The sequence below is a fragment of the Schistocerca americana genome, chromosome X (assembly GCF_021461395.2).
Source record: "Schistocerca americana isolate TAMUIC-IGC-003095 chromosome X, iqSchAmer2.1, whole genome shotgun sequence".
In the NCBI taxonomy this organism is placed as follows: Eukaryota; Metazoa; Arthropoda; class Insecta; order Orthoptera; family Acrididae; genus Schistocerca; species Schistocerca americana.
Genome location: NC_060130.1, coordinates 93,515,931 through 93,529,706, shown reverse-complemented (window position 1 = coordinate 93,529,706; position 13,776 = coordinate 93,515,931). Strand labels below are relative to the sequence as shown.

Here is a 13,776-nt window from a genome sequence, read left to right as displayed (position 1 = left end):
TATTGACTGTCTCAGTTTGTGAAGCTCTTTTTCTTGAGTATATCATTCAGTTTTTCTGAAACTGTGATAATTTGTTTATCTGTACATGTACTTCACAACTACTATATTCCATCACTCATAGGTAATGCCTTCGTGGTGTATTATTTTCTTTTTTGTTCTTTAGAGGGTATATGTATGAGGTCTGTTTGAAAAATATCCAACCTATGGCCGGGAAAAAAATTGGCTTATGTGCAACATTGGACTCCTAACTACCCTCAAAGTAGTTCCCTTTGGACTCCACACACTTCTCCCAGTGATGCCACCATTGTTGGAAGTGTGCCGAAAAAGCCTCTTTCAGAATGGAATTTACCTCAGCTTTCATTGCTGCTATAATGTTCTCCTTCGTCTGAAATTATGTTTCTTTCAATGGCCTCTTGAATCTGGGAAACAGCAAGAAGTTGTAGGGGGCCAAATCAGGAGAGTAAGGAGCCTGTTGAAGCACAGAAACCTGGTTTTTTGCCAAAAAAAAGTCTGAATCAAGTGCGAGGAATGTGCTGGAGCATTGTTGTGATGGACATGCCAATTTCCTGTTGACCACAAGTCTGGTCTCTTGTGCTGCACAGCATCACATAGGCAATGGAGGACACCCATGTAGTACTCTTTGGTGATTGTTTGACTCTGTGGTGCACACTTAAAGTAGTCAGTATCACTTTGGTGTTGCTGTGCACTTTTCAGGCTTTGTTTGATCCTGATGGTGAGGAAAGCTGTCTGGGTCATGCCCTTACACCGAGGTCTCTTCGCCAGTGTTTATGGTGTTCATAAAGTCATGGTCACTGTTTGTGGAGTCCAACATGGCCTGTGAGACTTCAGCATGAAGTTGTTTTTGCTCCACTGTCAGCAACTTCGGCACCAATCTCAGTGACACTCTCCTCATGGCAAAATCTTTGGTCATAACGGAATGTGCCAAAAATGTGCTGATGCCCACCTCTTGCACCATTTCTACCACAGCATTCACTTTGGCAGTGACCTGGTCATTTCAGCATGTTGCTGGCGAAACTAAAGTATGGCTCACTCTCCAGCTATGTGCAGCCATCTTTAAAACAGTTGTATAACTCCTTAATCAGCGTGATGTCCATACTATCATCACTGAAGGCTCTCTAAATTTTCGAATGGTTTCAATCTGGCTGTTGCCCAGTTTAGGGCAAAATTTTATGCAGTAGCACAGCACTCTTGAAATAAAAGACTGACATGAGCATTACATACTACCTCATTCAACTGCTGCTTGCCAGCAACTGACGCTGTCAACAGGTGGGAAAAAGTTGATGCATCCACATGAAGGTTCAAGGTGGGCTCATGCAATTGTGCCAGATTAAAATCCATCAGGTATTTGCAAAGAAATTATTCTGTCCATGATTTTCCATTGTTTAAATTTTAAATACATAGCACATATTAAAAATTTATATCTTTGTCATTCTACAATATACTTTCATGCTACAAGGCATGTTACTGGGAACATGTACACACAAGATCTGTGATACATGATACTTACTTCCTTTCATGTTTGTGAGCTCAGTGTATTATGCAGCTATGATGATCAAGTTTTTCAGAGAGATAGATGAAAAATCATGAAGGCTGTAGACTAGATTAGATTAGATGTACTTTTCATTCTAATTGATCCATAGCGAGGAGATCTTCTGGGATGTGGACCATATCAGAAAACAAGAATACACTCTACAGATCTCAAATAAAACTGCTCTTGTGAATATGGAATCAGTAAAAAAAAAAAAAAATCAAATAAGCATACTCACATTTAAAAGGATATGAAACTTATCACCAAATATTAAATGTTCAATACACTTAGGTGTGTATGATAATTCTTTGGTTATTGTAGCCACATATCTTCACATAAAAAAAAAAATTGAAAACTTTTAGAGCACTTATTTACAATGATCACATTACTGTACAAAATTTGTACAGAGATCAGATTGAATGCAATGTTCACATTATGTGGTATTATTAACAACATATACACATCAATCAGTTCTGCTAAGAAATTCACCAATGGAGTAGAAGGAGTTGGACACCAATAAGCCCTGTAGACTCTTCTCAAACTGAACTTTATTATTAGTTAAAGTTTTTATGGCTGCTCACATGTTACTGACAATGTGTATTGCTGAGTAGTGGGCACCTTTCTGAACCAAAGTGAATGACTTTAAATCTTTGTAAAAGTTATTTCTATTTCTGGTATTGATTTCATGAACTGAGCTACTGGTTTGAAAAAGATATATTTCTAATGACAAATTTCAATAATGAATAACTATATTGGGAAGCAGTAGTAAGTATCCCCAGTTCCTTAAAAAGCCATCTGCAGGGCCTTCTTGAGTTCACAACACAAATAATTCATATTGCACATTTCTGGGCTTGGAAAACTTTAGCTTGACTTGATGAGTTACCGCAGAAAATGATTCTACATGACATACTGGAATGGAAGTAAGCATAGTACACTATCTTCTTTTTTATTTTTTATGTCACCTATTTCAGACATAGCAGACAGAGATTTGTTTAGGTGCTTTAGCAGTTCTATGGTATGTTTCTGTCAGTTATATTTATTATCAAGCTGTAATTTCAAGAATTTAACACTGTCAACTTCTTCTATCTGCTTGTCATCATAATTTAGGCATACAATGGAAGGAAACCTTTGACAAGTTTTGAACTGCATATAGTATTTTTTTTAAGGTTTAGTGATGGAGAATTGGCTAGGAACGATTTATTTATCATCCACGAAAATTTCATCAGCCAATCTTTCAAAGGCCAGTGGAAGTTCATTGATATACAGAGGAAAAAGTAAGGGCCCAAAGATGGAACCTTGGGGGACACTACATGTTATTTCGTCCCATATAGGTGATAAATGATTGCTTAATACATCTTTCTTCCCTATTGGCACCCTTTGTTTTCTATCAGAGATATAAGATTTGTAATGCAAAGGCAGGAGTATTATCAGGGACTGATGATAGCTCAAAGAGTGTTAATGTGTGCAACATATGAGTGATTAGTGATTAGAAATGAATGAATAGTGTGATGTTAGTTTTGGTGTTGTCAACTAACTTGTTTGCAAGTACGTATATAAAGAAGGAAGATTACAAACACTGCATAAATCCGTTGGAAACTAGACTTGTTAGTAGACAAATATTTGTAAATAGGAACTTCCTAGTAATGGCATTTTATCATTGTATCAAGCTCACATGTCTAATATCTATGTAAATGTTACATATGGACAAATCAACAGTTAACTAATTAACTACAATTGCCATAAACCTTATTTGTTGACACTTACAATCAAAGATGCACAGCATAATATACAATTTATAGTTATGCACTCCGTTATGAGAAATATAAAATTCTGAAATGATGATGAAATCAAGATCCTAAGCTGTTGATAGGTGTTGATACACATCAAAAGGTAAAATGGAAGATGTGTGCCCCAACCGGGACTCGAACCCGGGGCCTCCTACTTACATGGCAGATGCGCTATCCATCTGAGCCACCAAGGGCACAGAAGATAGTGCGACTGCAGGGATTTATCCCTTGCATGCTCCCTGTGAGACCCACATCCCCAACTTTATGTCCACACACTATATTCATAGTGCTTCTGCCCATTACACTCATTACTCGCGGCAGACAATCTTACCGATTCCCGTAAGAGTTCGGGCAATGCGTGTGCATCCAGCACAGAAGAAGGTCAATGGCCAGATAGCCTTAACTATGTGAAGATGGTATCTGTTCTTTTGGACATGTCTGAAAGAACAGATACCAACATCATATATAAAATTCTCTCTTGTTTGTTGTTGTCATTTACATTTTATGCACACTGTTTCAGTGACCAACCCAGTTATGTTCTTCATGCCAAGAAAACCAATTGATCACATTTCTTTGATATTCAGTCTAGTCAATATTAAAATGGTTCATCTGAAAGTTTGGGTCTTTACTCATAAAAGCAATATTTTATGGCAGTTTTATAGGTCCACTGCAAACATTGAAAACTGTTGCACATAAAAAGAAGAACTGCATGATAGACCAACTGCAATGATATACATGTCAACTAATTTCATTGAATAAGGCTGAATTTTAGTAACAATTAACAATGTTATTTGACAATACTAAATTTTTAATTTTAATTACAGATCATTACAATCATCCATGTAAAGAAATAAGAAAATGATTTAGAAGGAGCAGTACTGTAATCAAATTGAATAATGATTTATATACAGAATGCTATTGGTATGACATTAGCTACAATATTATTTTGATTATCATATGTCTTTTGTTGTGTTTTCTTTTTCAGCCTTTAACACTCTACAGATTTTGCACCAGGAGTTTCATATTAACCACCAGAGTGTTGATGCACCACTTTCCTACCAAGCAGTACTACCTACTGATATTGGCACACCAGCGCTATTTAATGTTGATTCAGCAGCACTACTCTCTTTTAGAGGAAATTTCACAAAGAAGTGGGGGTTGCAACTTGCCCGTACAAATCAGTTTGATTTATGGTAAGCGTTATATTTTAAAAAAGCCTTTATTGTGTATGCAATATGACATCAGATACAATCCATCATCAGAAAATAATACTCATACCTTTTGTTGAAACTTGGTTCTTTGGTGTTTATTTGATTTATTACCTACAGAACTTATGCTGGCAATATGAGAAGATTTGACACAAATCTCAGTATGCATTATTTTTATAAAATAGTTATATGTAGAATGTTTCATATATCTGTAATGAAGATGACATACTGAAACTTACTGGCAGATTAAAAGTGTAATTCAGACCGAGACTCAAATTCAGGACTTTGCCTTATGCAGGCAAGTGCTCTACCATCAGAGCTGCCCAAGCACAACTCACGCCCCGTCTTCACGGTTATACTTCCACCAATACCTCATCTCCTACCTTCCACTTGCCCATGAAAGGCAAAGGTCCCAAGTTTCAGTCTTGGTCCAGCACACAGTTTTAATCTGCCAGTAAGTTTCATATCAGCACACACTCAGCTGCAGAGTGAAAATTTCATTCAAGATGACATACTATTACACAGTTAAAACAAAGTGAGGCTGAACAGTTACTCTCTGGTACGTCTGCCTAAACAGAATATTTCTGTTTTGAAGTTTTTATATATAGTCTGTTTTCTGCATAGTTATGTAAAAAACCTAATTTTCCATATATGTTATACCTGCAGGTGACACATTTCATGTGAAACAAATTTCTAATGTCTGTGAAAAATTCCCTATAAGAGAATATATTTTGTAAGGTTAAAAACATTGTATATAATTTCAATATGAACTACACTCAGCTTACTTGTGTTATTTTATTTTAGAAGAAAGGTCTCATAGCTACTCTTCCTGTTATATTGTTGGATATTAGAAGACACAATGAAAATCTTGATGCAATTGGTCCTGAAAGAAATTCAAGGTATTTCAGCAGGATCGGTAAATCTTTTAGGAGCTGGTAGTATAGACTAATTCAGATTAAACATTTCCTATAACAGGTGTCCAATTTTTATTGATTGCAGAGATACAGCTGTTAGGATGTAACCCAAACAAATATTCACGGTAGGTGTTAAGAAAGGCTGTTTATTAAATTCAAAGTTGATTTTTATCATTGTGTTCTCTTTTTCTTTATGGACTTTGCCTCCTAACCATCCCCACAGACCAAAATCTAAAGGGATAAGGTTTCTGATCCTTGGTAGCCAAGGAACATGACCATTTCTGCCAATCAAACTTCCAGGGGAAGTTAAGTTTAGATGATTTATCACCTGATGACTAAAATTTTCAGGGGCCCTTTCATGCCAGAAGAACATATACATCTTTGCAGCAAAAGAAACCTCTTCCATAAATACTGGAAGCTTCTTTTCAAGAAATTCTTGACAATGAGGCCGCATAAAGGAATGCAGTAGCAATTATGGAAGCTCATTTTCAAGAAAGTATAGTTAATGAGGCCACATAAGACAACACAGTAACACAACAGGCTCAATCAGTTGATTGTCAATCATAACATAATACACCTTTACAAAGAAGCACTCTCGGAAATGTGCCTCCATAAAGGCATATAATTTTTGTTTGAATATGAAAGTGAGTTACAAGTGTTATTGATAACATCATAGGTGAAAGTGGTTTCATCATGAAACAATATTAATTGGATGGTTGGTTGGTTGATTTGGGGGAGGGAAGTATGGGGAGTAAAAGATGGACAGGGATACCAAAGTTCAAATATGGTAAGCAGATTCAAATGGGCATGGGTGCAGTATCTATGAAGAGTGGAAGAGGCTTGCACAAGATAGGCTAGCATGGAGAGTAGCATGAAACAGTCTTTGGATTGAAGAGGGCAATAACATTTAATATAATGGAGTGGAACCTGACAAGTCTACAGTACTTATGTTGTGCCTGTCTTCTTTCGAGTGAAGTACAATAATTACTATGTTGCTAAAGTTTTGGAGTATTTGTGAAGAATACTCCACAAATAATTTTGCTATATCATTTATATTGTAGTATCCTCATCTCCAGATCTCTTCCCTTTCTTCATACCTCAGACGGCTTTACACATTTCATCTGGCATTACTTACAAAATCTCATTACTTTCATTATTCTCTATCTCATGAACTAAAATGAAATAAAATATTTTATTTTTTGCTAATTACTGTACAAGCTGTGATCTCAACTGATGAAATGTGGTGTTTACCACAAATAAATACCTGTTATTTTCTCTTCACATTTTTATTGCTTGTAGTTACTTCTCTTTTCAGCTGGTCCCAGCGGAGGTTCAAGTCCTCCCTCGGGCATGGGTGTGTGTGCGTGTTCATAGGATAATTTAGGTTAAGTAGTGTGTAAGCTTAGGGACTGATGACCTTAGCAGTTAAGTCCCATAAGATTTCACACACATTTGAACATTTTGAACTTCTCTTTTCTAATTTTCACTGTACCTTCTCACATCCTCTTGAAGAAATCCATGAATAGCTTTGTTTTGTTGAGTATATTCTATCATGTTCTTGAAACTCTCACATTCTCTTCAGTAGTTGCTTCATTCTATTTAAGATTTTTTTCTTTTGCTTTCTTCATCACTGCACTGTGTTTTAATGTTTGTGCCAATATCTTTGTTAAATAATAGCCACTTTTGTCTTTGCCTGTATAACTTAAATTTTCTAAGGTGCTGAATTTGTTCATTTAATTTAATATAGTATATCTCTTTATTCTTTGATAAATTGTCATAATCTACATAAATGGCTAACTGTCTAATGAGTCTGCTCTGTTCAAGTTGTCTATCTATTTTTATTCTACTTCTTACAAGTCTATGATTACTTGAAACTTGGACTTGGATAGGACCATCACATCCTGTGTGATTTCTTTATGATTTGACAAAATGAATTCAGGTTTGATTCTCACTTTGTCCTTCTCAAATCCATTTTCTATTTGCTTTCTCCCAGATGGACAAGAACATTGTTCTTTTTTCAAATTCCACAAATATTTGATTTGTCATTTCTGGTATCTACCTACAGTTTCCCACAGAAGAAGTATTATTTAGTTTACATTCTACTTTTGTATTTAAATCCTTCACTACAATTTTATCATGAAATCTGCTGTTTCTTATTTGCTTGCGTAGCCCTTGCAGAAGTGTTTCACATCCTGATTGGAATGCCAACATGGTTATAATTTCCATTGGATATATTTTATTTTTAATTTTTAAATCAAGTTTCACAATTCTCTCTGAGATTCCTTCTACATGTGCAACATTGTTTTCAAACTTTCTGTTTATAAAACAGTCTACACCTGAAATTTCTGTGTGCTCTGTTCCTCTGTAGTGAAACATGTGACATATTTTTTATTCGATTTTGTCTTAAGTTTTTGACCACACTTCTGGTAACCTTACTACAACCCATATCATGTTATTCAACTCTTCTTGAAACTTGACTAACCTATATTTGGAGTACAGACTTCTCTAATATATTGTACATAAGTTAAAAGTAGCAGCTGCAAATGGTTTTCTGATGTCCACATTACTGGATACATATTATAGGATATTCAGCCTAATTTTGTGTGGTTGCATGTGGGCACAGAAGATGATGGATGTGCCCAATGATTGAAGAGTCTCCTCAGTCCACTATTCCCAACACTTTCTCAGGTGGGGAGGAATACTAGTATCCCAGGAACTTGAACCTGCAATAGAGCCTCTGATAAACTCACCCATAATACACTTGTGTGTCAGGTCTTGCAGTGTTTTGTGTCACATGAAAAAGGTTAAACATTGGCAGAGGAATGTTTACAGTGGTCACAATATAAATGTGAGCACTTCTCAATCTCAGAACTTGGGTTTACCACAACCAGTTATGTATTGTTCATGTGCCAGCAGCTCCCTAAAATCTGTTGTAAATACGCTAAGGTGACAAAACTCATGGAATAGCAATACACACATATACAGATGGCGGTAATATCATGTACACCAGGTACAAAAGGGCAGTGCATTTGCAGAGGTGTCATTTGCACCTAGATGATTCATGTGAAAAGCTGTCTGGCATGTTTATGGCTGCACAACAAGAATTAACAGACTTTGAACACAGAATGGTGTTGGAGCTAAATGCATGGGACATTCCGTTTTGCAAATTGTTTGGTAATTCAATATTCCAAGACCCACGGTATCAAGAGTGTGCCAAGAATACCAAATTTCAGGCATTACCTCCCATTATAGACAACGCAGTTGCCTACGGCCTACACTTAATGACCAAGAGCAGCAGTGTTTGCATAGAGTTGTCAGTGCTAATAGACAAGCAACACTGCATGAAATAACCACAGGAATTGATGTGGAATATACGATGAACATATCCTTTGAGACAGTGCAGTGAAATTTGGCATTAATGGGGTAGGGCAGTTGAGGACAGATGTGAGTGCCTTTGCTAACAGCACAACATCGGCTGCAGCATCCCTCCTGGGCTCATAACCATATCAATGGTACCCTAGACAACTGGAAAACCAAGGCCTGGGCAGATGAGCCAGAATTTTAGTTGGTAAAAGCTGATTTTAGGGTTCAAGTGTGATGCAGATCTCACAAAGCCATTAACCAAAGTTGTCAACAAGACACTGTGCAAGCTGGTGGTGGCAGCATAATAGTGTGTTCTGTGTTTACGCGGAATGACTGAGTCCTCTAGTCCAAGTGAACCAATCATTGACTGAAAATGGTTATGTTCAGCTATGTAGAGATCATTTGCAGACATTCATGGACTCTGTGTTTGCAAACAATGATGAAATTTATATGGATGACAATGCGCCATGTCACTGGGCCACAACTGTTTGTGATTGGTTTGAAGAACATTCTAGACAGTTCAAGCAATTGATTTGGCCACCCAGATCACCCAGCATGGGATGTGATTGAGAGGTCAGTTCCTGTACAAAATCCTGCATTGCCAACACTTTTGTAATTATGGATAGCTATAGAAGCAGAATGGCTCAATATTTCTGCAGGGGACTTCCTACAACATGTGGATTACATGCCATGTCAAGTTGCTGTGCTATCCCAGGCAAAAGGAGGTCCAACATGATATTAGGAGGTATCCCATGACTTTCTTCACCTCAGTGTAATATCATTTAATATTCAGTTGGTCATTTACCCATAATATGTTTGGTCCATTCATATACATTTTCCATCTAGTGATCAACTAAGGTTGTTTTCTTGTGGCTACTAATAGCTATATGTCATGAGTATCTCAACTGGACATCAAAATTAACTTTGGTTGATTCCCTTAATCCTCACAATGATGTAACTGGGGGATCTTTTCCTGATTCTCTGTAAAGTCGCCTTTTACTGCAAAGTTCTTGGTATCTTTCAGTATAAGTATACATATTACTAAAATATTTCACCTCTCACTCATTTGGTGCTTATTTTTAATATGTACTGATATGTTACCTTTGATTAATGGGTGCACTTCTTTCACATGGTTCAAGTTTTCATAGACGTTTCACAGAAAATTCCATCCCTGACAACCTTGTTGTTAACAGGACATCACCCATCTTTATTATACAATATTTGCATATTTACAAGTAAAAAACAAGTTTATGGATATTCCAGAGTCTTCTTTTTTCCTACTGCCCAAGTTTTGACTTTTCTGGCTATCTTGGAGTTGAAGTTATTACTAGCAAAATAAAATACCACCCAGTATTTTTAATGTGAACTAAATTTTTGTCTCACACACACGCACACACACACACACACACACACACACACACACACACACACACACCATATACAGCTAGGTCATTGTAAGAATTATTGGGTTGGTGCATAAGTTTGTAGCATTTTTCCATAAGCTTAATAAACACAATAGATATTCATATCACAGACTTTAGTCATCAACAATACATTCTCCTTCACTATTTACAACAGTCGTCCAATGCTGGTGTAACTTTTTGATTCCACAACTGTAGAAATCTATAGTTTGGAGGTGAAGAGCTCATCGAGCCATGTTTGGAGTGCACTATCTTCTTGAAAGAAAGCTTCTTAAATATTGTTTGACAGAGAGCAAAAAAGGTGTCAGTCTGAATGTATAAGAGCACATGAATAAGGTGTGTGTGGAATAACTTCCCAATCCAACTCCTGTATAGTGTTTTTGTCAGTCTAGCAGAGTGCAGGTGAGTGTTATCGCAGAGTAGCATCGCTTCACACAGTCTCCCTGGTCATTGTTCTTGGATTGTATCTGCAAGATGTCTCAGTTGTTAACAATAAATGTCATCAGTGATGGTTACACCTCAGGGAAACAATTAATATTACACTACACTGCCATTGTTCTACCAGATGCATAAAATTATCTTTTATGGATGCGCACAGGTCTTTGTATGGGAAGCTACTACTTTGTTTAGTACAACCATTCCCTTCTTTTCCTTATGTCAGCATAAAGTGGTCATTTACCATCACCCGTAATGATACAGGGTAGGAATGGTTGGTGCTGTTCACAAGCCAATTCATGACGAGCAAGCAGAGATGCACATATGGCCACCCGCTGACTTTCTGGCTGCCTCCACTGCTCTCTCTCGTCTATTGAACTGAAGCATAAAAACATGTCAGAAATGTTCCAATTTCTCCACTTGGCACTCCATTTTATATCATCCACAGCTCCACTCACTATCTCAAAATGACAATATGACAACATGTCAACTCAAACAGCAACATTGGACTACAAATAAAAAATGACAGTCAATAAATAAACACATAGCACCTGGAATACCAACATGCAAAAAAAAAAAAAAAAAAAAAAAAAAAATACAAATTTGTGCACCAACCAAATAGTTATCATTAGATGTTTCACATAGGAATCAATCACCATAACGTATCTACAAAAAATATTATTTTAGTATGGGAAGTAAATACTTGATTTCTATATTTTTTCATAAATTAACCCGTATACCAGGTGACTATGCTAAATGGGGACAAACTGCAAGAAATGACCCTCTGAAGTTAAAGAGCAAAAAAATTCACATGGAAATATGGTCAGAAATAGGACCCTATGTAGGTATACTCATTGGAGATCAAGATAAAATATCTTTGACAGGGTAGATTTCAATGATTGAAAGGATACATGAGAATACCCTAGACAAGGAGGAATGCTCTGTCTGTACTAGTGTTGTAGCTCCACACTAAAGAGGAAGTCACCATTAATGTCTACCCATACACTGAGGCTGAACCGGTGTTGATGGTTTATTGCCACTCAACCATGAGGATTCTTCATAGCCCATAGATGGGTGTTGTGAAGGTTGACAATAATGTCCCTCATATAGATAGGCACATCTGTGAAAAGGATGGATGACAAATATCCCAGAACAGTTGTGATTGTGTGTCAAATTAGTGACAAAACCATCACCGCAGATGCAAGTCTCTAGGTGAGCCTGCAAAAATTATAAGTGATACAGATAAAGACAGCTGTAATGGAGAATGTTCCACATGGTCGTCTGGCATATGTGTGCTGGTGGGTCACCTGACTGGTGCTGATACTGGTGTTATATTCAACAGTGTTGCATAGAATGGACTTAGGGTGATGCATAGGGGGGCATCCAGGATAGTTGCTTCACTGAGTAAATAAATACCAGAATTAGTCTGGTAAAAACCCCTTGGTGTTCACTGTCATATGTTTACAGGTTCCATTACAGTCAAAGTCCCAGAGGGATGTCACTACTGGCCATTAAAATTGCTACACCAAGAAGAAATGCAGGTGATAAATGGTATTCATTGGACAAATATATTATACTAGAACTGACATTTGATTACATTTTCACTCAGTTTGGGTGCATAGATCCTGAGAAATCAGTAGCCAGAACAACCACCTCTGGCCGTAATAACTGCCTTGATACACCTGGGCATTGAGTCAAACAGAGCTTGGATGGCGTGTACAGGTAAGCCTATGCAGCTTCAATACAATACCACAGTTCATCAAGAGTAGTGACTGGCGTATTGTGATGAGGCAGTTGCTCGGCCACCATTGACCAGACGTTTTCAATTGGTGAGAGATCTGGAGAATGTGCTGGCCAGGGCAGCAGTCGAACATTTTCTGTATCCAGAAAGGCCCGTACATGTGGTCGTGCATTATCCTGCTGAAATGTAGGGTTTTGCAGGGATCAAATGAAGGGCAGAGCCATGGGTCGTAACACATCTGAAATGTAACGTCCACTGTTCAAAGTGCCATCAATGTGAACAAGAGGTGACCGAGATGTGTAACCAATGGCACCCCATACCATCACGCCAGGTGATATGCCAGTATGGCGATGACAAATACACGCTTCCATTGTGCGTTCACTGCGATGTCACCAAACACAGATGTGACCATCATGATGCTGTAAACAGAACCTGGATTCATCCAAAAAAATGACGTTTTGCCATTCGTGCACCAAGGTTTGTTGTTGAGTACACCATCGCAGGCGTTCCTGTCTGTGATGCAACGTCAAGGGTAACCGCAGCAATGGTCTCCGAGCTGATAGTCCATGCTGCTGCAAATGTCATCAAACTGTTCGTGCAGATGGTTGTTGTCTTGCAAAAGTCCCCATCTGTTGACTCAGGGATCGAGACATGGCTGCATGATCCATTACAGCCATGTGGATAAGATGCCTGTCATCTCGACTGCTAGTGATAAAAGGCCATTGGGATCCAGCACAGCATTCCGTATTACCCTCCTGAACCCACCGATTCCATATTATGCTAACAGTCATTGGATCTCAACCAACGCGAGCAGCAATGTCGCGATATGATAAACCACAATTACAATAGGCTACAATCCGACATTTATCAAAGTCGGAAACGTGATGGTACGCATTTCTCCTTCTTACATGAGGCATCAAAACAATGTTTCACCAGGCAATGCCGGTCAACTGCTGTTTGCGTATGAGAAATTGGTTGGAAACTTTCCTCATGTCAGCACGTTGTAGGTGTCTCCACCAGTGCCAACCTTGTTTGAATGCTCTGTAAAGCTAATCATTTGCATATCACAGCATCTTCTTCCTGTCAGTTAAATTTCTCATCTCTAGCATGTCATCTTCATGGTGTAGCAATTTTAATGGCCAGTAGTGTATTAGCAGGCCAGAAGCCAGCAGCCAAGAAAGCAAAGCATTGCTGCCTAAGACCTTGGCTGCCCATGCCTCAGGTCCCATGTGATCCTTTACTATGTTCCTCTGGGTCAAGGACTGTGACTCAGGCTTCCTCACCATGGGAAGCCTGCTGAGCCCAGCATCATATGTAGGGAAGGTGAAAAGGCTGTGAGTGGTTTCTCAACAGCAGTG

At 38.0% G+C, this 13,776-nt stretch overlaps 1 protein-coding gene across 2 annotated transcripts in view; it reads left to right on the top strand.

The window, feature by feature from the left end:
- The window catches only part of LOC124556650, a 637,832-nt gene that overhangs the window by 358,512 nt on the left and 265,544 nt on the right, over positions 1–13,776 (top strand). For both annotated transcript variants that reach the window (XM_047130615.1, XM_047130616.1), the window contains exon 13: positions 4,322–4,529. In XM_047130615.1, coding sequence (XP_046986571.1) covers positions 4,322–4,529 — 208 coding nt within the window. The remainder of the gene's footprint in view (positions 1–4,321; positions 4,530–13,776) is intronic.